Raw genomic sequence first — 22,075 nt, forward strand, 5'->3', positions numbered from 1 at the left:
GCAAGCCTCTGGCGGTTACTGAAAATTCTTTGCTCCTGCGTGCCACAATCCCACCTGTCACTTGCACCTGCTACTGGCACCAGAGCTGCCGCTCGCACAGATTAGTGAACTGAGACTAAGAGTTTAAATGATTTTCTTAAAACTGCGCAGTCAGTTAGATGGTCAACCCTAGCTTGCAGCTGGGGTGCCTGACTTCCACACCCATTTCCATCCACTAAAGCAGGTTCTGAGTGTGGCCCCCACACCAGCATCTTCACATTACCTGGGGGAGCTTGTTAGAAATGCAAATTCTTTCTTTAAATATTTTTTATTAATTTTTTTACAGAGAGAAAGGGAGAGGGATAGAGAGTTAGAAACATCGATGAGAGAGAAACATCGATCAGCTGCCTCCTGCACACTCCCTACTGGGTATGTGCCTACTACCAAGGTACATGCCCTTGACCAGAATCGAACCTGGGACCCTTGAGTCCTCAGGCCAATGCTCTATCCACTGAGCCAAACCGGTTAGGGCTAGAAATGCAAATTCTTAGACCCCACCCCAGACCCACTGGTCAGAACCTCTGGAGCGGGGCCCTCCATTGGTGTTTTAACCAGCCTTGGTGGGGTAGGGGAGGACTGATGCACCCCAGGCTGAAGAGTCAGTGCCCTAGGGATGCTGTTAGCACCCGCTACAAACTCTTCTCACAGCTGTGCATTACAGGGACTCTTCTGAACCCCTCATGTTTGTTTTAGAATGTCCATAAAGTATATACTAAGGAAGCCTGGTGCCCTAAAGCCTGGACCACTCCGGCTCCTGAAGCATTTTCTTTGAGTAAACTTCCGAGCCAGCTCTCTCTCACACCAAGTGACCTGATCTACCTGGGGACTTTCTAGACTATTATCTCCTTAGTAACTGTGGAAAGGAAGTATTCTAAAAAGACTTCTTTAATTTTTTTTTCTACTTGGTACTTTCAGTTTGTTAATTTAATAATCTTATACATGAATAGCATATAAAATATACTTTAAAATATAAAAGGATCTGAGAAAGGGTTTGGGGTCAACTCTCCCCCATCCACTCCACACACACACAAAAAAAACACACACACAAAAACAAACACACACAATGCTGAACACAGGGAAGGAACTGACCAAATATTTATTGAACTTGTTAAAACCTGTTCTTAGATTCAGAGGAGGAGAGCAAGTGCATTGGGGCCCTGCTGCTGGGAGGACTCTTTATTTGAAATCCTTTAGCAGAGGAGACCTTGAAAGAGTAATAACACTATTGTGTCCAGTGAAAAGTATGTATTTGAGCATTTGATTCTGATGCAAACAAGGTACAAATTTTATTGTAGATATTTCATCTACAGAAGGAATGAGAGTTCATATATCTTGGTTATTCATTCAATTACTGGTTCATTCATCCACTTTCACTGAAGGCCCACAGTGGGCTAGGCTGTCTCGCTTCCAGGCATTGGCACTGGTGTGATATGAGGGTCTGCCTGCATGGAGCTTACAGTCTGTGGGAAAGACAATCAATTAAACAAGTGATTTACAAAGAAGTGTAGTGAGTGCTGTCACAGACACAGTAGATCCATTCAGAGCACATAGCAGGGTAACAGAATCATGTGAGGGTTGGGGACAGAAAAACCATATCAGTCACACGGGGGGCTGGAGGCCTTGGTCCTCAGAGGCCTGTTCAAAACAAGGCTGACAAAACCCACCCCAAACTGCGTTCAGCACACGAGCAGAGGTGTGAGTAGAGGAGGAGCTTCTTCGGTCTGGCTGATGTCAGCAGGTGGGTCACTGCCTCGACTTTTTGGGAAGCGTGAAGATGATGGTGAAGGTCAAGAAGATCATGCCGGCGGTGCCTCCGATGATCAGGCCCAGGATGCTGCCGTGCACCTGCATGGCCTGACAGCGCTCTCCCGTGTAGAAGAAGGCGTGATCGGAGACACACCTGGGAACAGGACACAGGGGTTCATGTGGGAGCCACCGGAGCCCCCGCACCTCCCAGCGACAAGCGCCAGCACATCAGAAATGGCAGTGAGCGCTTACTGAGCGGTTCCACGGGCCTGGCCCCAGTCGAAGGGCTTTGTATGTGCCAGTGCACTGAATCCTGTAACAGTCCTTGGTTATAGTCAGGCCATTCTCACCAACCTCATTTACAGAAAGGTTAAATAACTTGCTCAAGGTCATGAGGTCAGTGTTTCACACAAGAAGTCTCATCCCAGAGGTCGGTCTCCAGACTGGAGACTCGGCCTGCAGGTGCAAAGTTCAGGAGGAAGGTTTGGGGTACTTAAAGAATATGTTGCCTGACTCTGGCTCAGACTATAAGCTACATGGTGAATTCTCCAGATAGAGTCTCAGTGCATTAATGTTGGACCCTGTAAACTTCTAGAAAATATCCATCCAAGTGTTACTGTAAGGTGAGATGTCTGGCACATAATGGCTATGCCATCCTTGGTGTTCTTTAAAAAAAAAAGTTATTTGTTATAAAGATAAACTAATCTCAGAACCACGGTGTTAAGGGCAATGTTTCATCTCTTCCATGAGAACAATCCCAGCCTTTGTGTCAAACAACATTCCTATCACAAAGTCTTGCCCCAGAGCAGAGTGGCAGGATAGAAGTTAAGGCCTCCTTTATTCATCCTGGAATTGGCCTCTTAAAAATCAGTGAATAATAGCAAGTTTTCTCTGGTCCATTCTCCTCCCAAAACTCCAAGCTGCAGGCTTGAGGGAGAGGAATAATTTGGCTGATGAGAGGCTGACACCCAAGTGGAAACCCTTGACTTCCTAACTCTGAGAAGGATGAAGCCCACCGGGCACATATTGAAATCTGGAATCCTAGGACCTATCAGCAAAGAGGTGCCATGCCACCCCGTGGCCGTGGAACCCCCAAGAAACAAGGTGGGCATTCTCCAATGAAAGGAACCCTGGCACTTTGGAAAAGTGATTGACTCCAGGGCTGGGGCAGGGCAAGTAAAAGATGAGCCTGGGACTTCCTGTGATGCCAGGAAGTAACATCAAGTTCCTGAAAGAATGAGCTTGTGTGGAAAGGGCATAGGAGCCATTCTGGAAGAGCTCCCCAAGGCCAAAGCTGGAACAATGTGAGCAACAAGATAAGTACTGGCATATTGAAATGTAGCTCAGAGAATAAAATTAATATTTTGAATCCTTAGGGATATAAGTAAATAGTTGTACAAATAAATGAATGAAGAGGAGGAGGAAGATACTATTTATAGTATAATTTCACTTCATTAATGCAGACAAAAAATAGAAAATCACCATTAAAATATTAGAATGGCTGAAATTAGTGGGTGAGAATTTGAGGAGAAGCAGGATGTCAGCACGGTTTCAGAGTTGTCTTCTCCCAAGGCATCCGTTCACTACAGAGTGAGGAATGCTAAGAAGCCTGGTGGACACCCGTTTGGCCAGGTGAGCAAGGTTAGCATCACCAGTAGCAACACATATTAACACCAGGTACCCCTCACATGACACACCGAGAGAGTGTATCTCATTTTTGCTCTTCTTGCCCAAAATGTACAATCTCAATATAATCATGAGAAAGCATCAGATAAACCCAAATTGAGGAAGAGTGCAAAATAACTGACCCCTACTCCTCAAAAGTATCAAGATGATGAAAGGCAAAGAAAGACTGAGGACTTGTGCCAGATAAAAGGAGGCGAAGGAGACATGAAAGCTACATGTAATGTGGGATCCTGAATTGGATCCTGGAAGAGAAAGAGGACATGGGTAGGAAAAATGGAAAATCGGAGTAAGATCTTTAGTTTAGTTAATCCTATTGGCCATAGTATTTAGTTTTATTCATGTTCATTTATTTCCTGGCTATGCTCATTGTTCCATGGTTATATAAGATAAGATGTTAACATTAGGGTATGGGGAACTATGGATTATTTTTGCAATGTATTTGTAAGTCTAAAATTATTTCAAAATAAAAGCCAAAAATAGAAGAAGCAATTGGCAATCAAAAAGAACTAAGAAGAAATGTAAATATTTTGAGCCAAGCAGAACAGTTCCTACATCTGCTACCATTCTGTCAAATGAAACTGATACTTCTGGCATCAATAAATCCTTTCATGAAATAATTTAATGCAAATAACAAACATTACAAAAAGAACTATTAAATAGAGCAAAGCGTGCAAACAGACAGACCTGGAGGCAAGTCCAGCTGCAGTATTTACCATCAGGGTGTTTTAGACAAACCACTTAATCTCTCTAAGCTTTAACTTTGTTATGCACTACCTGGAGATGACAGGGCCGGTGTGTCTCAGGCTGACTTTAGATGATGCATGTATACTGCTCAGGAAAGCATCTGACACATAACAAGCAGTCCATCAATGTCAGGTACCCTTACTACTATTAGTAAAAAACTACAATAATAGTACAGCAGAACTAATAGGCAATAGAAATAATAATGAGAATTAATAACAAATAAGAACATTGGCAGTCAGGAGAGTTGGGAGCTTGGTCTTGAGTCCCGTTGTGGCAGCAAACACCCAGGGATTCAGGCACAGCACCGAGTCAAGGACAGCCACGCCCAGTTGACCACCTGATGGAGTCCTTGCCCTAACCCATGAACAGTGCCTTTTACCAGATTAAGCACATGGCTCCCCTCTGCGGACCCACCACCCGCCTCACCAGCCACAAAGCCTACCTGCAGCTTGCCATGCCCTTCACATTCACACAGATGCCTTCGTTTTGACAAGGGTTCGGGTCACATGGGTCTCTGAAGTACGGTGGCCAGTTGTGGTCCTCCATGGGGCCCGTGCTCTCCGCTGACCGCTTCTGCCGCCTGGGCTGCCCGTTGCCCTGGCTGCCGGGGAAGGTCTTCTCTAAGGAGGCCTGCGCTGAGCCTTCTGCTGAGGCCTGCTGCTCCTGGCCTTGGAGAACGAGGCCTTGGGGGGTCAGCCTTGTGTTTCTAGGGGGGACTTCAGTCTGGTTGAGGTAGGTGATGTCTAAGGAGGGAGATGGATGGTTAATATCTGACCACACTCATCGTCACTCCTGGACAAAGTTCCCTGGGTGGCCTCTATCCCTTGTGGACATCACCTTTAGTGACATGAAACGTGGCTTTGAACCCAGCTGACTCTCCTAATGCTACTTATTTTTATTTTCAAAGTAGTCCAATCACATTTTTATTTAACTTGAAGAGGAAATATAAAGTTAGCCTGGATAAGCTGACCTAAACTAAACTGAAGTCCGCGAGAACTGTCATATTTGATAAATTCTCACAAAAGATGAACACTAAAATTTTAGTTTCTCCCAAGGACAGGTAAACTGCTTCTCTGCCCTTTCCCCCCTTCCATTTCCGAGTTTTGCAATAGAGTAACATGTGGTTCTCTCAGAACATATCTCTTATTTTTACCTAGTCCTAAAAAAATAAAAATAAAAAATCCCACCCTCCATGAGATGCTTAACAGTCAGTTAACACCCAGAGGATAGGGTTATTCGTCCAGGAAGATCAGCACAAGTACCTTCAAAATCCACAAACATGATAAGGTCGTCGTTTTTAAGGTAACTCCTCCTCTTCAGCATGCTGTGGGAGATGAGAGCGCCCCAGCCCCAGTCAATGCTTCTGTAACAATCACAGTCCCTATCGTAAGTTCCCACGATGGTTGGTCTGTCCCAGATGACTGAGCCGTTTATTGCTGCAAAGTTATAGGTAACACAAAATCACATTGAGAAGGCTAACCCCTATTTTGTAAAACTACTGTTTGGAATTCTCTGCTATTTTTTTTTTTAGACGGCCTCTTATTCTAAAAAAACAACTTTGCTTTCTAGCCTGCTTTAGCCTGCTTGAATAATGAGGAAGATAAACTTAGCTGTCTGACCTTGTAGGCCAGAGACTAGATATGCCCATACTCTCAATGCCATGCCAGGTGTATTTTTTAATTGGATAGAACTGTGTTGTTTTCGAGGCCAGCAGCAAGATAACCACTAAGCGCACATTGGGCTGACTCTTTAATAAAAAGGGAAGTTCTGCTTGTAGCTTTGCTTAGAATTTGAATTCATTTTCTCTAAGCCCACCGGTGAATAAAGTGTGACTCCAGACTCTCCAAGCATTGCTTGATTTATTCCGGTTCTCTGTAACAACATGACCTCTTTATATTTCACTTTCCAAAATGTCTTTAATGAGTAATGTGGAGCTTTGCCAATCAGAAAAAAATATGTCAAAGCAAATCAGTTTATTTACTCTTTCTAGGAGAATTAAAACTCAGAATTGGAAGGGGGGAAGGGCAGAGAAGCACAGCTCTGAACGGTCAATTGTCCACTATTGAGTGGCTTCCTCAATGAATTGGGAGGAGCAGCTGTACTGATGCAAGTTTATTTCATGAGTATAGTGATGATCAGTGCATTGGTTCTGAGCATCTGATAAATGATTAGTAGTATCTGTCTTCTCATTTAGACTGAGCTCCACAGAGCAGGAACTGCCTGGTTTGCTTCTTTTCCAAGGACTTAGCCTATAGTTTGGCACATTGCAAGCCCTTACTTGATGGGTGAATTCAGAAAAGAGGAAGACAAAATGACGTTGACAATTTTAACCTAATACTCCAACATGACTATGTTATTGATATGCCCCAAGAGGAAATGTGAGAGGAATGGTAATCTCTTATACACAGATGAGAATCACCTCTGTTGTCCCTTCAGGTTGAGGGGCAGCTCCTAGAACCACTTACCTGAAGCGGTCTGGGACTTAGAGGTAGTGAACACCATGCTTGAGGACATTCTATTCCTGGCATCTGGATTCTGGTCCAGTATTGTCATGATCACCTGTCTGTTTTCCACCGGCCACTCCAGGATAGCGTCATTCTCCCCGCTGCACAGGTGGAAAGCAAGTCCTAAGTAGCCAGACCTCATGGAGTTTATTCTACCATGAGGGTATAAGGTCAGCCCAAAACCATATCCCTCTGAATTGTAGAATCGAGGGCTCAGGATCTTGTCCCCTTTAACCGTGTTCTGAAGGACTTGGGAGAAATTATGTACTGTCCAAACTCCTGTGGGGCACGGAGTTTCTGTTAGGGTGATGTCATCCAGGTAAATTCCCCCATTCGAGTTCTGGGGGTCACCTTTTATGCCCTGGAAAAGGTAGCGAAATTTCTTCTCCTCTCTGAGTGTCACATGGGCTATTTTCCAAGTTTGGTTACCTGAGAACAGAGAATAAGATTGGTGACAACTGTGGCCAGCATTTGTTGAGCACCAATTATGACCCTGGTACTATGCCAATTACTTTATATGAATTATCTTATTGAAACTTCACAACAACCCTATGAGATAGATACTGTTATAAACTGGTTAAAGATCTTTTCCAAAATTACATTTCTGGTAAGGGAAAGTAGCTATGCAAAGACACACTATGCTCTATTTAAAAATTCATATTCAAATCTTAATCACAAAATTATTTTCCATTACCATTCAATTTCACAGGTTCTGGGTTCCCCCCTGAGTTTGATGTATAAACACCCCCCCACCTCCTAATATTAGCACTGAATACCCAAGTATTAGGCTGAGCCTTATACAAGAATCATTTTGTAATCCAAAATTCTCACAATGGCAATTTCATATGGTCCCACCTGTGAATTGATGCCAGAGAGATATATGGAAGGCTCTAGAGTAGATGATAACTTACAGGGTTAGCTGGATCTCCTGTATGCAAAACTGACTCACTCCCTAACACCCAGTTTTTCCCCCCTCTTTCTCATAGTACGTGAAATTCCACCAAGTAGGGAAGCTATTCTCTTTAAAAAAACAAATAATCCCAAAAGAATTACCACTATCCAGATACCCACATTCTAGTAAAATTGGGTCTACTTCTTTTTTCTGAGCTTGAACTGGAAGTGGTAACTTTGAATAAAGAGCTGAGGTAAGAAGTGAGAAGGCTGTTCTAGAAAATGGGGTCCTGGGCCCAGCAGCATAAGAAGCCAGAGAAGAGTTTGAAGGTCTAGGGAGAGGAAACTACCAGGGTAGAACAATTCAGAATTCCCCAAAGATCTGTCCCTACTTTCATATTGTGCCCAGGGTGTACCCTAGCATTGGGATTAAAGAAGAGAAGTCAAATGCTACATTACAAGTGGGAATCAGGTTGCTAAACTGAATTCATACAGGTGAGTGCTACAGAAGTTTAACCTGAAGGACAATTAGCCAGAGGGCTTTGGAAGTGCCTCTTTTCCACTTTCTGTGTGTTGTAACCAGGAACCTTCTTATAGAGTCTACTTTCCCCAAAATTAAGAGCTCTTTTATCAACCTTTTTTCTCACTCATTCTCGCTAAGGACAACTTCAAGGGACAGGTCTAACCATGTTCTGTTTTCTGAAGCGGAGCTGGTTATATAACCCATGTGGCTGGGTTATCTGTATACATAGGAAAGAGCGGGAGAAGGCACGCATCCACACCTGTAACTTACAAACTAATGTAACTGACATCTCCTGGGGGCAGGGCTGCGGTCAAGTAGAGGACACATGGCTGTGAATGTAATGGGCACTAGACAGTCTGGGATAAGGGCAGAGACAGAAGATTGGAACTATCTATCCAGAAGGATTGGACCATGGGAGTTCTGAAAAGAAAAGAAAAAAATAAGGATCCATTTCCTGGTAATGACTGCCTTTTTATTTTCTTCATATGGGTTTTTACCATGAAATTGAAATGTAGGACGTGGTAACAGGAGGAAGTCCTGAGGGGACATCACCAAATGGGCCGTGGCTCATCTATGAAATCTTTAGGAATGTTTCACTGAGACACTTCCATAGAGCTGCCATGAATCAGGCAAAAGACAGTTCTGAGATGGTTTGCGCAGACAATTGTCATCCTTGATAGCTCAGAATTGTCATCTACAAGAGGATCTCGGTTTTCGTAAAAACATGAGTATTTTGCATGTTAGTTTGCATAAAACATTACATATATACAGAGAGAGAGGGAGAGAGAAGGGGGGGAGAGAGAGAGAGAGAGAGACATATTTTATATGTAAGCAGTTTGGTTTAAAAACACATTTTGCACAAGTTAAAAACTGTTCAAAACGGTTGTAACTACCTTAAGTTGTATACTACAGAAACACTAAATGATATTCAACCAACCTTTTAGAAAAGTTTTATTGACAAAACAGTATCAGAGTGGATTGTTTTAAAAGTCCATTCAGATGACACTTCCAGGGAACTTAGAAACACTTGGAATTCAGTAGAATTCAATGCATAGCAGCATAAGGAACTAAATTAAACATGAAAAGGTTGCTCAGTTGATTTCATGCTTACAAGGATAACACTTGCAGCTTCCTATGGAAGTGAGGAATAATAGATCCCATCGATGTTTGTTTGTTTTTAAATTTTATTTATTGTTTAAAGTATTACAAATAGTAGTACATATGTCTCCTTTTTTTCCCCATTGACCTTTCCCTGGCCTCCCCTCACTCCACCACTCCAGTGTCTTATGTCCATTGGTTATGCTTATATGCATGCATACAAGTCCTTCAGTTGATCTCTTACCCCTCTCCCCACAATACTCCCCAGCCTTCCCGCTGTAATTTGACAGTCTGTTCGATGCTTCTCTGCCTCTGTATCTATCTTTTTGTTCATCAGGTTATAATGTTCTTTATTATCCATAAGTGAGTGAGATCATGTGGTATTTTTCTTTCACTGCCTGGCTTATTTTAGTTAGCATAATGCTCTCCAGTTCCATCCATGCTGCTGCAAATGGTAAGAATTCCTTCTTTTTTATAGCAGCGTAGTATTCCATTGTGTAGATGTACCATAGTTTTCTAATCCACTCATCTGCTGATGGGCACTTAGGCTGTTTCCAAATCTTAGCTATTGTAAATTGTGCTGCTATGAACATAGGGGTGCATATATCCTTTCTGATTGGTGTTTCTGGTTTCTTGGGATATATTCCTAGAAGTGGTATTAATGGGTCAAATGGCAGTTCCATTTTTAATTTTTTGAGGAAACGCCATACTGTTTTCCACAATGGCTGCACCAGTCTGCATTCCCACCAGCAGTGAAAGAGGGTTCCTTTTTCTCCGCATCCTCTCCAGCACTTGTCATTTGTTGATTTGTTAATGATAGCCATTCTGACAGGTGTGAGGTGGTACCTCATTGTTGTTTTGATTTGCTTTTCTCGGATGATTAGTGACTTTGAGAATGTTTTCATATGTCTCTTGGCTTTCTGAATGTCCTCTTTCAAAAAGTATCTATTTAGGTCTTTGGCCCATTTTTTGACTGAGTTGTTTATCTTCCTTTTGTTAAGTTGTATGAGTTCCCTGTAAATGTTGGAGATTAAACCCTTGTTGGAGATAACATTGGCAAATATGTTTTCTCATGCAGTGGGCTTTCTTGTTGTTTTGTTGATGGTTTCTTTTGCTGTACAGAAGCTTTTTATTTTGATGTAGTCCCATTTGTTTATTTTCTCCTTAGTCTCTCTTGCCCTAAGATCTGTATCTGTAAAGATATTGCTACAACATGTGTCTTCAATTTTGCTGCCTATGGAGTCTTGTAGGATTTTTATGGTTTCCCGTCTTATATTCAAGTCCTTTAGCCATTTTGAGTTTGTTTTTGTGTATGGTGTAAGTTGGTGATCTAGTTTCATCTGTTTGCATGTATCTGACCAAATTTCCCAGTACCATTTATTAAAGAGGCTGTTTTGACTCCATTGTATGCTCTTGCCTCCTTTGTCAAATATTAATTTAGTATAATGGCTTGAGTCAATTTCTGGGTCCTCTATTCCATTCCATTGGTCTATATGTCTGTTCTTGTGCCAGTACCAGGCAGTTTTGAGAACCGTGGCTTGGTAATATAGTTTGATGTCTGGTATTGTGATCTCTCCAACTTTGTTCTTCTTTCTCAGGACAGCTGTGGCTATTCGGGTTTTTTTTTTTTTTTTTTATTCCAGATGAATTTTTGGAGCGTTTGTTCTAGATCTTTGAAATATGCCATTGGTATTTTAATAGGTATTGCATTGAATCTATAGATTGCTTTAGGTAGTATGGACATTTTAATGATGTTGATTCTCCCAATCCATGAGCATGGTATGTTCTTCCATTTCTTTATGTCTTCCTCTATCTCTTTTTTCAATGTCCTGTAGTTTTCCAAGTACAGGTATTTTACGTCCTTGGTTAAGTTTCTTAAGTATCTTAATTATTTTGGTGCAATGGTAAATGGGATTGTTTTTTTATTTCTCTTTCTGTGAGTTCATTATTGGTGTATAAAAAAGCCATAGATTTCTGGGTGTTAATTTTGTATCCTGCTACGTTGCCAAATTCATTTATTAGGTCTAGTAGTTTTTTGATGGAGTCTTTGGGGTTTTCCATGTATAGTATCATGTCATCTGCGAATAAGGAAAGTTTTACTTCTTCTTTTCCAATTTGTATGCTTTTTATTTCTTCTTGTCTGATCGGTATGGATAGTACTTCTAGTACTATGTTGAACAGGAGTAATGAAAGCGGAATCCTTGCCTTGTTCCTGTTCTTAGGGGAAATGGGGTTTAGTTTTTGCCCATTGAGTGTGATGTTGGCTATAGGTTTGTCATATAGGGATTTTATTATGTTGAGGTATGATCCCTCTATTCCCACTTTGCTGAGAGTTTTTATCAAGAAAGGGTGTTGTATTTTGTCAAATGCTTTTTCTGCATCAATTGATATGATTATGTGATTTTTGTTTCTCAGTTTGTTTATGTGATGTATCACGTTTATTGATTTGCAGATATTGTACCATCCTTGCATCCCTGGAATAAATTCCACTTGGTCATGTTGTATGATCTTTCTAATGTATTGCTGAATCTGATTTGCTAGAATTTTATTGAGGACTTTAGCATCTATGTTCATCTATTGGCTGGTAGTTCTCTTTTTTTGTGGTGTCTTTATCTGGTTTTGGGATTAGGGTAATGCTGGCTTCATAGAAAGAGCTTGGAAGTGTGCATTCCTCTTGAATTTTTTGTAATAGTCTGAGGAGGATAGGTTTTAGTTCTTTGAATGCTTGGTAGAACTCCCCTGTAAAGCCATCCGGACCAGGGCTTTTGTTTGCTGGAAGATTTTTGATCACTGTTTCAATTTCTTCTGTAGTTATTGGCCTATTCAGGTTTTTTGATTTTTCTTGATTGAGTTTTGGGAGCTTGTATTTTTTCTAGGAATATGTCCATTTCATCTAGGTTGTCCATTTTCTTGGAATAGAGTTGTTCATAGTATTTTTTCATAATCATTTGTATTTTTGTGGGATCGGTTGTTATTTCACCTCTTTCATTTCTGGTTTTGTTTTTTTGGGTCCTCTCTCTCTTTGCTTCTTGGTGAGCCTGGCTAGAGGTTCATCAATCTTGTTTATCCTTTCAAAGAACCAGCTCTTGGTTTTGTTGATCTTTTGTATTTTTTTTTTGGTCTCTATTTTATTGATCTCTGCTCTGATCTTTATTATTTCCTTCCTTCTGCTTATACTGGGCTTTTCTTGTTGCTCTCTTTCTAACTCTTTGAGTTGTAGGGTTAGGTAATTTATTACCATTGTTTCTTGTTTTTTTGCAGTAGGATATGAACTTCCCTCTCAAGACTGCTTTCATGGTGTCCCATAGATTTTGGATTGTTGTGTTTTCATTGTCGTTTGTTGCCATGATGCTTTTTATTTCTTCTTTGATCTCTCTGGTAACACAGTCATTGTTTAACACCATGCTATTTAGCCTCCAGGTGTTTGATTTTTTTAATTGTTTTTATTGTAGTTGATTTCTAGTTTTATGCCATTGTGATCTGAGAAAAATGCTTGATATGATTTCTATCTTCTTGAATTTGAATAGACTTTGCCTGTAACCCAATATATGGTCTATCTTTGAAAATGACCCATGTGCACTTGAGAAGAATGTATATTCTGTGGCTTTGGGGTGAAATGTTCTGAAGATGTCAATTAATTAGTATTTAGGATTGATGTTTCTTTGCTGATTTTTTTGTTTAGAGGATTTGTCCAATGGTGATAGTGGGGTATTAAAATCCCCTACTATGACTGTATTGCTGTCAATCTCTCCCTTGATAGCCTCCAGAAGTTTTTTTTTATGTATTTGGGTGCTCCTGTATTGGGTACGTATATGTTTACCAGAGTTATTTTTTCTTGTTGGATTGCTCCCTTTAGTATTATGAAGTGGCCTTCCTTATCTCTTGTTATGTCCTTCACTTTGAGATCTAATTTGTCAGATATAAGTATTGCTACCCCAGCTTTTTTTTTTTTTTTTTTTTCATTTCCATTCACCTGAAAACCCTTTTTTCATCCCTCTACCATCAGTCTGTGTGAGTCCTTTTTTCTGAGGTGGGTTTCCTGTAGACAGCAGATATATGGATCATGTTTTCTTATCCACTCAGCTACCCTATGTCTTTTGATTGGGGCATTTAATCCATTTACATTTGAAGTTATTATCGATAGGCACTTGTTTGTCACCATTTTTATTCTTTACTCCTGTGTTCCTTCTTTGCTTCCTATTTCTTCTTTTTACAGCAGACCCTTTAGCATTTCTTGCATTGCTGGATTGGTGGTAATAAACTCCCTTAGTCCTTTTTCTTCTGTGAAGCTCCTTATTTCCCCCTCAATTTTGATTGATAGCTTTGCTGGGTACAGTATTCTTGGATTCAGACCCTTCCTTTGCATGACTTTGTATATTTCATTCCATTCCCTTCTGGCCTGATGTGTTTTTGTTGAGAAATTAGTCACTAGTCTGATTGGGGATCCTTTGTAGGTAACTTTCTTTCTCTCTCTGGCCGCTTTTAATATTCTTACTTTGTCGTTGGTGTTTGCCAATCTACACTAATAAAAGAGAAAGATGTAAATTGACCGTACCTGCATGACGCCCACCAGCCAATCAGGAGTGAGTATGCAAATTAACTCAACAAAGATGGTGGGTTAATTTGCATACGCAGACGCCTAGTGCTGGGGGTGGGCGGGAACTTGCATTGTCGCCATGGAGATGACGCAGGCATTCCGAACTGCCCCAGCAGCTCCAGGCCTCTGGGCAGCGTGGGAAGGTGGAAAGGTGGCTCCGGGCTGGAGCCAAGGCAGAAAGGTGGCTCCGGCCGGAGTGGAAGGCAGTGCAGGCAGCCAGGGGAAGGAAGGCCCATTCTTGCACGAATCTTCGTGCATTGGGCCTCTAGTTTAATTATAATGTGCCTTGGCGTCGGTCTTTTGGGGTTCATTTTGTTTGGGACTCTGTGAGCTTCTTGGATTTGTGTGAGTTTTTTCTTCCCTATATCAGGGAAGTTTTCAGTCATTATTTCTTCAAACAGGTTTTCTATTCCTTGCTCAGTTTCCTCTCCTTCTGCCACCCCTATTATGCGGATGTTGTTTTGTTTCGTGTTGTCCCAAAGTTCCCTTAGGTTCTCCTCCTGTTTTTTAAGTTTTTTTCTAGATGCTGCTCTGCTTGGGTATTTTTTTCTACCTTGTCTTCTAGTTCACTGATGCGGTCCTCTGTTTCTTCTAGTCTACTGTTGAGGCTTTCTATTGAGTTCTTTATAGCAGTGATGTCATTTTTCATTTCCTCTTGGTTCTTACACATATTGTTGAGTTTGTCTTCCATTCTTTTCAGCGACCTTATGACAATTTCTCTGAATTCTTTATCTGACATATTGCTTGCCTCCATTTTGTTTATTTCCTTTTCTGATGATGCTTCCTTTTCTTTCATATGCAGACTGTTTCTTTGTCCCCCATGATCTCTCTTCTCCAGGTATCTGATTATGTAACTCTCTCTCTCCTGCATTGATTTAAAGGCACAAAATACAACACAACCAGGCACAATGCACAAGGCACTGAACACAAATGTATTCACGATACTAATAACCCCAAATAAAGGTGACCACCAGAGAAAAGAGAATTAAGGAATAAGAAAGAAAAAAAGGGAGTGCAAAAATGATATTGAGAAAAGGGGAAAAAAAGTAAGAAAGAGAATAAAAAATAAGGGGAAAAAAACTATTTATATGGGGGGAAAACTCCAATAGAACAACCACTAATTCCAAAAAATGCAAACAACAAACACCCAGAGATGAATACAAACTACAAACAACAACTTATAACAAGTGAGGAGAGGAAAAACAGAAGCAAAAAACAAACAAAAAAAAGAGAAACAATCTCACAAACAAGCACACAAAAAACCCCAATCTAATCAACAATCAAGCAAACAACAATAGGATGGAGAGAAACAAGGCAAAACAAAATAAAATAAAACAAAAAAACCTAGAACAAAAAAACCAAACCAAAACAATAACAACAACAACAAAAAACAAACAAACAAAAAAGGGCAGAGAGAAAAAAATTTTTGATAATGAAGAAAGAGAAGAGAGAGGTGTGTATGGACTTAGAGCAGGGGATCAGAAATTAGATATATAAGTAGGGTGAATTTTTAACAGGGGGTAAAAAGAAGGAATAAGGAAAATCTAAAGCAGGAATAGGGTATGAGAAACAGGACAACAAAAGGGGAAAAGTGAGGAAGAGAGTGTTGGCATAAAGGTAAAGTTGAGATAGAGTAAAATGATGCTAAAGGAAAAATGAAAATAGAATGTAGAACACTAATCCCAAAATAAAATAAAATAAAATAAAGAGAAAATAAAATGACACTTTTAAAAAAAGGTAAAATAGTAGTAGTAATAATACTGATTAAAAATAAAAATATAATAATTATAAAGGTAAAATCAAGTGAGGAAAAAAAAGAAAAAAATTAGTTTCTTAAGTAAAAGATGAAAAAATAAAAATGTGCAGTAGTGAAGTTCATTCACTTCCTCTACTGTTCTGTTTGGTATGCCTGTTTCCTGTCCAGTAGTCAGAACAGTATTGAAGTTCCCTGCATTCCACTGCTCCTCTGTGTTGTAAGCCACAGTCCTGATTTTCCAGCAGGCCATATTTCTTTGTTTCTTAAACTCCTTTATTTGTGTTTATACAAGAGTCAATTTGTGATTCAACCCCTGGGTGACAGTGTTTCTGGATTGACCTCCGGAGCTATTAATCTTCTCTAGCTAGTATTTAGATTTTGTTTTCCCTGTCACACTTAATACTGGTTTGGGAGAATGTACTGTCCCAGAGCTGGTTCTCTGATCGTTACTCCCCACTCTGATCCCCAGGTTCTACAAAAACAACTTTTCCCTGCAGTCTCTGAGAGTTTCCCCAATTGGGTGATCCTATGTACTGGGTTTAGTAATCAAAAGCAAGGATTTAAAGAGAAAAAAAGAGCTAGAGTAAGTGCGCGAACTTGCGACTTTTGCCCTCCAACACTGCATGCAACTCTGTGAACATCTCTGTGCACATCTTTTTTCCCCTGGCACTAAGCAGCCGGCACACTGGTAAAATTTCAGACTGCCTTTTTGCACCCAGTCCAGCTATGGGTTGATTTTTAGAGTTCCCTTCTGCTAGCAGCCCTGCAGATCCCCTTCTACATTCGTGCCCCAACAGCCATGGATTTTGTGGGGCGCAGACTTCCCCCAAACCTCTGGATCCCATTGTACGCATTTCTCTCTCCAGCCTGGATCACAGACCCCACCTTTTCCTAGGCGAAATCTGACCTTTCTGTGAGAAGGTGCAGAGCTCATCTGAGTCCATGTATTTGAGCTGCTTGAGAGCCAGTGTTCCTGGGTTTGCAGCTGTTCCCTGGGTGTTGTGGTTGTAGAGTCCCTATTGATGTTAATGAGACTCTAATTCACTTTCTCATTAAATATTTACAATCCTTGGTAACAGAGAATTCTCGACTGTTAACAGGCACCTAGCTGTCATCCTTCCATTTGATAAAGATGCTCGGTAGATTTCAGACAGAAGAGTGAACTCCTTAAAACTGTTATCTGTAGAATTCCCAGGTAATCCAGAGTGGCCTGGGTAAAGGTCATTTGGGCACCTGTTCTTATGAGTAGCCCTAAGGAAGCTCCCACCCTTCAAAAGTAGCAGATTCCTCTAGAAATACTGAAAGACTTCTCCCTTTATTTGGGCTCACTCTAATTGAGAAATTCCTTGTTGAATGAAAAAATAGGAAAGCAAGTCTCTCTTTCCCTGTTATGAATGAACCACCACCACAATAAAATGATGTAAATACTTAGCTTTATAACCCTGGGTATTGATATACAGCCAGACTACCCTCATATCCAACTGACTACCTTAGCATTCTAAGGTTTTCATGCTGGCCCTCTTATAGAAATACTAGAGACCTGGTGCACAAAAATTCGTGCACTCTGGGGGTCCCTCAGCCTATCCTGCACCCTCTTGCAGTCTGGGACCCCTCAGGGGATGTCCACCTGCCATCTTAGGCCCACTCCCTGGGGGATTGGGCCTAAGCTGGCAGTCAGACATCCCTCTGGCAGCCCTGGAGCCCTCGGGGGATGTCCAACTGACAGCTTAGGCTCACTCCCCGCGGAGCAGGCATAAGCTGGATTCAAACATCCTTAGTGCTACAGAGGAGGCCGGGGCGGCTCCCACCACTGCTGCTGGGCTTGCAGCCATCAGCCTGGCTTGTGGCTGAGTGAAGCTCCCCCTGTGGGAGCACACTGACCACCAGGGGGCAGCTCCTGCATTGAGCATCTGCCCCTTGGTGGTCAGTGCACGTCATAGGTCATTCCTGGTCGTTCCACCATTAGGGTCAATTGCACATTACCCTTTTATTATATAGGATATAGAGTGTTACTTAGTAATATGTAAATGATTATAATGAAGTTTATACACAAATGGCTCAGTTCTCATCAACTTCACAAGTAGGCTAGAGTTACTTCATATTAAAAAACAGTATTATTCAGTTTTCTGAAACATGCAAAATCACCAATGGTCAAGTATTTAACCCACTCTCTCTCTCCAGCAGCCTCAATTTCTGCTTCCCTTTTACCTTCCAATCCCCATCCTTGAATCAAGAAATTTCTCTGCCCAGGCTTTCTCCAATGTTCTAGTGAAAATTGGATTTATATACTCTGGCCTCTTACAAAGTGTATTTAAGTTTCACTTAACCCCTCATTGCTGCATATAATTTCTGAGTGGTTAAAACATTTATTGTGTGGTGCAAATATACCAGACACTGTACTAAACATTGCGGGGGGGGGGGGGGCAGTATAGAGGAAAATGGAAGAAGAAGAGAAAGGGAAGGAGAAAGAAAAGGAGGAGGAGAAATGAAGAGAGGGGAGGGAGGGTGAAAATGGAGGGTGGAAGGAAAGGGAAAGGAAAAAAGAATCAGGATCCCAGACTGCAAGCCAAATCAGTCTTTGCATGACTGCTTCCAGATACCTTGAAAGGTCTCCATCTTGACCAGCTTGCGAACGTTGCCTGTGCCATCATCTCTCCTGACCCAGATGGTGAGTCTGTCTGAAGGGCTTCCGGTCATCTTATAGAAAAACTGCAGGCACTGCTGCTTCCGCTTTGGGTAAAGAATCCGAGACTCCAGCAAGGCTGCCTCTTCTGCCAACCCCGAGCTGGTGTTGAATAGCATGAAGTAGCCGGCACCTGTGGAGAGAGCACCCAACATCTCATCTCTGGCTGCCCATACCCCAGGGTGCCCTCTACCCCACCAAGTGAAATAGTGAGCAACCGCCAACACAAGCTAGAACTCTGCTGGAGAAAATAAAAAGAAGGTTGTTTGTCAGTATATATTCTATTTGTCTCCATGAACAGACTCACAGGCTAAACCGCAGCTCTGCACTGCTTCTTTTGAAATACTTTGTTCCCAAGTTGGTAAACACTGATTTCTGACTTTAGAAAATATGGGCTTTAAGCAAAGTTTGATAGAATTTAGTGTCTGTGAGGGGAATTCTATTTCCCTCGTTGACTTCATTGTTTAGAGATTCATTCCAAGGCAAAGAGCTGGCCTCCTAATTGTATAAGAAACGGTGGGATTCAAAGGTATAGCGATTGGAATTTAAATATTCACATTGTTAAGGGTTCAGTTTCACCTGTGTCTAGCCCAATGACTGAGTGTGTTTGCTGTGGTAAAGAATCATCCTTACTATGTCATAAAAGGGGCATTCAAAGCATGGTATGAACTATTAAGGATGTCTCTATATATAAAGAAACCTTTGAAAGAACACTGAAAAAGATGGGAAAGAGTGTCTACATTTGTGCCAAAACTGGGGTTGGCCCAGGTCAGATATCCCAAAATTCTCTCCCCCAAAATAAGCAGGCAGCTAAGTGAATATATTACTTTAAAAACTAGCACACTTTTCAAAGTAAGGCTCAATGAGCAATTCTTGCATATAAAGAAGTCATTTAAACTGTACTCCAGAATTCAACTTCTTACCAAGTGCTCCACTCAAAACATCCTACAAAGTAAAAATGAAGAGAGCATCTAGAACAGGTCTAGGCACTGTGGTTGGTAGTAGGGTTACCTGCTTTATCCTGCTTCCTACATGGAGTGTGAGCCTTTCAGATGGGCAGTGAGCATGGATGTTTAAATAAGATTTCCACCTAGCAAATTTCATGATGGCTTTAATATTACACTAGGAAAAAAATACGTTTTCTTGTGTATTCTTCCTAATACTCAAACTTATCCTGAGGCCTCTGAATTATGAATTACTGAAGGTTCCTTGCTTAGGAATTCTGCCTAGGTGTACTCAGAAGTGTGAGGTGAAAGTCCAATAACTGGGGAGTCAGGAGGCCTGAATTCTTGCCCTGGCTCTGCCACTAATAGGCATTCATTCACATGTCTGGGTTTTAAATGGGATATGGCTTCTATCCTTCAAGTTATTTGAGTCTATGCATCTACCTGAACAATGCCAGTGCTCACCGGCAGAGGGAACAGGGTCCCATGAGGTACTTCCTGTGGAAGAAGCAGAATGGCTGGTCAATAAAGTTTTCCTAGATACTTCTGGGGTGTGATCCTTTCCTTTCCTATTAATGTGCTAGAACATTCTCTCAGCAGGTTCTTCTCACATGAAGATAACCTTTTTGTTTATCTGTAAATTGTATATTAGCCCAGCAGCTAGCCCACAGAAGATATTGTACTAGAATCCATGAAGGAAATTTAATGAGAATTTTAGGCTTCGATAACCCTTTGGATACTTGAGATTATATGTTTAATAATCTAATGTGGGCAAAGACTTTCACCCTTTGCCAAGGCCCAAGGAAATGTGGCAATGGCTTACAACCTCTGACATTTTCCCTAGAGGCCTGGAATCTGGATGACAACCTGGGTTCCTTTTGTGAAGGAAATCTAACCAACTCACACACAGGCATGGACTAAGGGACTTTATAATAGTCCAGTCTTTATAAAGTGATTATGACCTATAAGCCCACCTGCTTCCAAACAGGGCTGAGATTATTTCAATGACTAGCATTTAATAAAAGGATGCTAGAATAGGAAAATACATATATATATGGAACCCCTGGAGAGAAAGGGAATGTGGAAAAAAACAGGAGGGGAAGTTGCTGGTCTGCAGCTGGGGGTTCTGTATGCATAGTCTTCTCCCATCCTCACTGTGAAGTATCAACATGTTGATAGTCCAGAAGGCTAACAAAAATAAAGACTTAAAAAACGAGTCTCTGTGGTCACAATTAACAAGTGGTAGAGCCAGATTTCACGCCAAGGTCTGTCTGACGTTATGGATTTTTCACCAACCATACATAGAAACTATCTGAAGCTGTGCTATCCAATATGGCAGCTACCAAATCTATGTGGCTATTTAGCACTTGAACTGTGGCCAGTCCAAACTGAGATAAGGGTAAGGGTGAAATACACACAGATTTCAAATATCGAGTATAAAAAAGTGTGAAGTCGGTCAGCAATCATTTTTATATTGAATTCCACGTGTTAATATTTTAGACATTAAGTAAAATGTATTATTAAAGAGACTTTCCCTTGTTTCTTTTTTTATGTGGCTATGAGAAAATTTTACATTATATATGTAGCTCACATTACAGTCCTATTGGTGGGCACTGCTCTAGGGACATTGCCCTTATGTACAAAGTCATGTCTTATCAACCACATAACCACATCAGTTTTGTCATCACTTAAATGCATCTTCCTTTTGCACGCCCAGAACCTCGGTGCTTTTTATTAGGTTAATAATAAATACAAATGTTCTTTTTCCACATTTAGAATTCCAGGTTTGATAACTAACATTCCAACTGAGGCAAAACATGCTGGCTGCCATTACCAATTGAACCTGATGAACCACCTCAGGTGGCCACTTTCTGCCTTCACCCACCTGTGCATTGTCCTACCAGGGTGTGATCCACTTGTCCAGGCTGAGAGCTGTCCTCATGGTCCCAGTCAGCGTCATCTCTGGTACCCTGAATCATCCCACAGATGTTTGCTTTTTCAAAAGCACAGTGGTCCAAAAGGGTGTGAGTTGTGGCTGCAAATGACATTTTTGTCACCTGGTTAAAAATTAAAGGCATCTCATTCCAAATACCTAATGTCTTAGGTTACTAAGACCTCATTGTTCAGATATAGCAGGATCATGAGCCTTTTTATTTTCTTGACTTTTCTCAGATGCAAATCCTACTGTCCCTCATCAGAACTTAGAACTTGCCAATACACATGCAGTCCTACCCAGCACCCAGGATCACAGAGTTAAATAATAAAAAAGGCCTCTCATTGTGCAAAAACCAAACCTGACTCCTTGAGATCAAGATGGAGGTACCTACAATACTGGACTTTGTACTTGGTATATCCTCTCTATATACGTGTGGAAGAGAATGAAAAGACTGTGCCTCCAAAGACGAGTGGGGTCATTTTAAAAAATATCCCAAATCCGAGCATTGGATTACTCTAGGAACAACTACCCTGGGAAAATAGTTTTACAGGATACAAAATACTTTCAAGGATACAAAATACTTTCAATACTGTCTTGAGCATTCCATACTGATGCACCCTTCAGAAAGAAGCTAAAGAAGTTGGACAATCACAGCTTCTTAAATTGCCCCAATACTTTCATTTTATAAAACACAACCACATAATTGATTTTCACAACCATCTTGTGATATAGGTGTTACAATTTTCCCACTCTAGAGATGGAGAAATGTAGTTTGTCCATTTTATCCTATATAATAAAAGCCTAATATGCAAATCGACTGAATGGCAGAATGACCAGCCAAACGACTGGTCACTATGATGCGCACTGACCACCAGGGGCAGATGCTCAATGCAGGTACTGCCCCCAGCCCGCAAGCTCCAGGTTATCC

General features: G+C 41.1%; 1 protein-coding gene across 1 annotated transcript in view; it reads right to left on the bottom strand.

The window, feature by feature from the left end:
• Positions 1–1,174: 1,174 nt before the first annotated feature.
• The window catches only part of MEP1A (meprin A subunit alpha), a gene marked incomplete at its 5' end in the record, with an annotated part of 38,851 nt that continues 17,950 nt past the window's right edge, over positions 1,175–22,075 (bottom strand). Inside the window, 6 exons of the mRNA XM_079781608.1 lie at positions 1,175–1,939; positions 4,658–4,958; positions 5,478–5,651; positions 6,681–7,148; positions 18,185–18,400; positions 21,097–21,246. Coding sequence (XP_079637734.1) covers positions 1,783–1,939; positions 4,658–4,958; positions 5,478–5,651; positions 6,681–7,148; positions 18,185–18,400; positions 21,097–21,246 — 1,466 coding nt within the window. The 3' untranslated portion in view covers positions 1,175–1,782. The remainder of the gene's footprint in view (positions 1,940–4,657; positions 4,959–5,477; positions 5,652–6,680; positions 7,149–18,184; positions 18,401–21,096; positions 21,247–22,075) is intronic.

This window comes from Cnephaeus nilssonii (genome assembly GCF_951640355.1).
Source record: "Cnephaeus nilssonii genome assembly, chromosome: 9".
In the NCBI taxonomy this organism is placed as follows: domain Eukaryota; kingdom Metazoa; phylum Chordata; class Mammalia; order Chiroptera; family Vespertilionidae; genus Cnephaeus; species Cnephaeus nilssonii.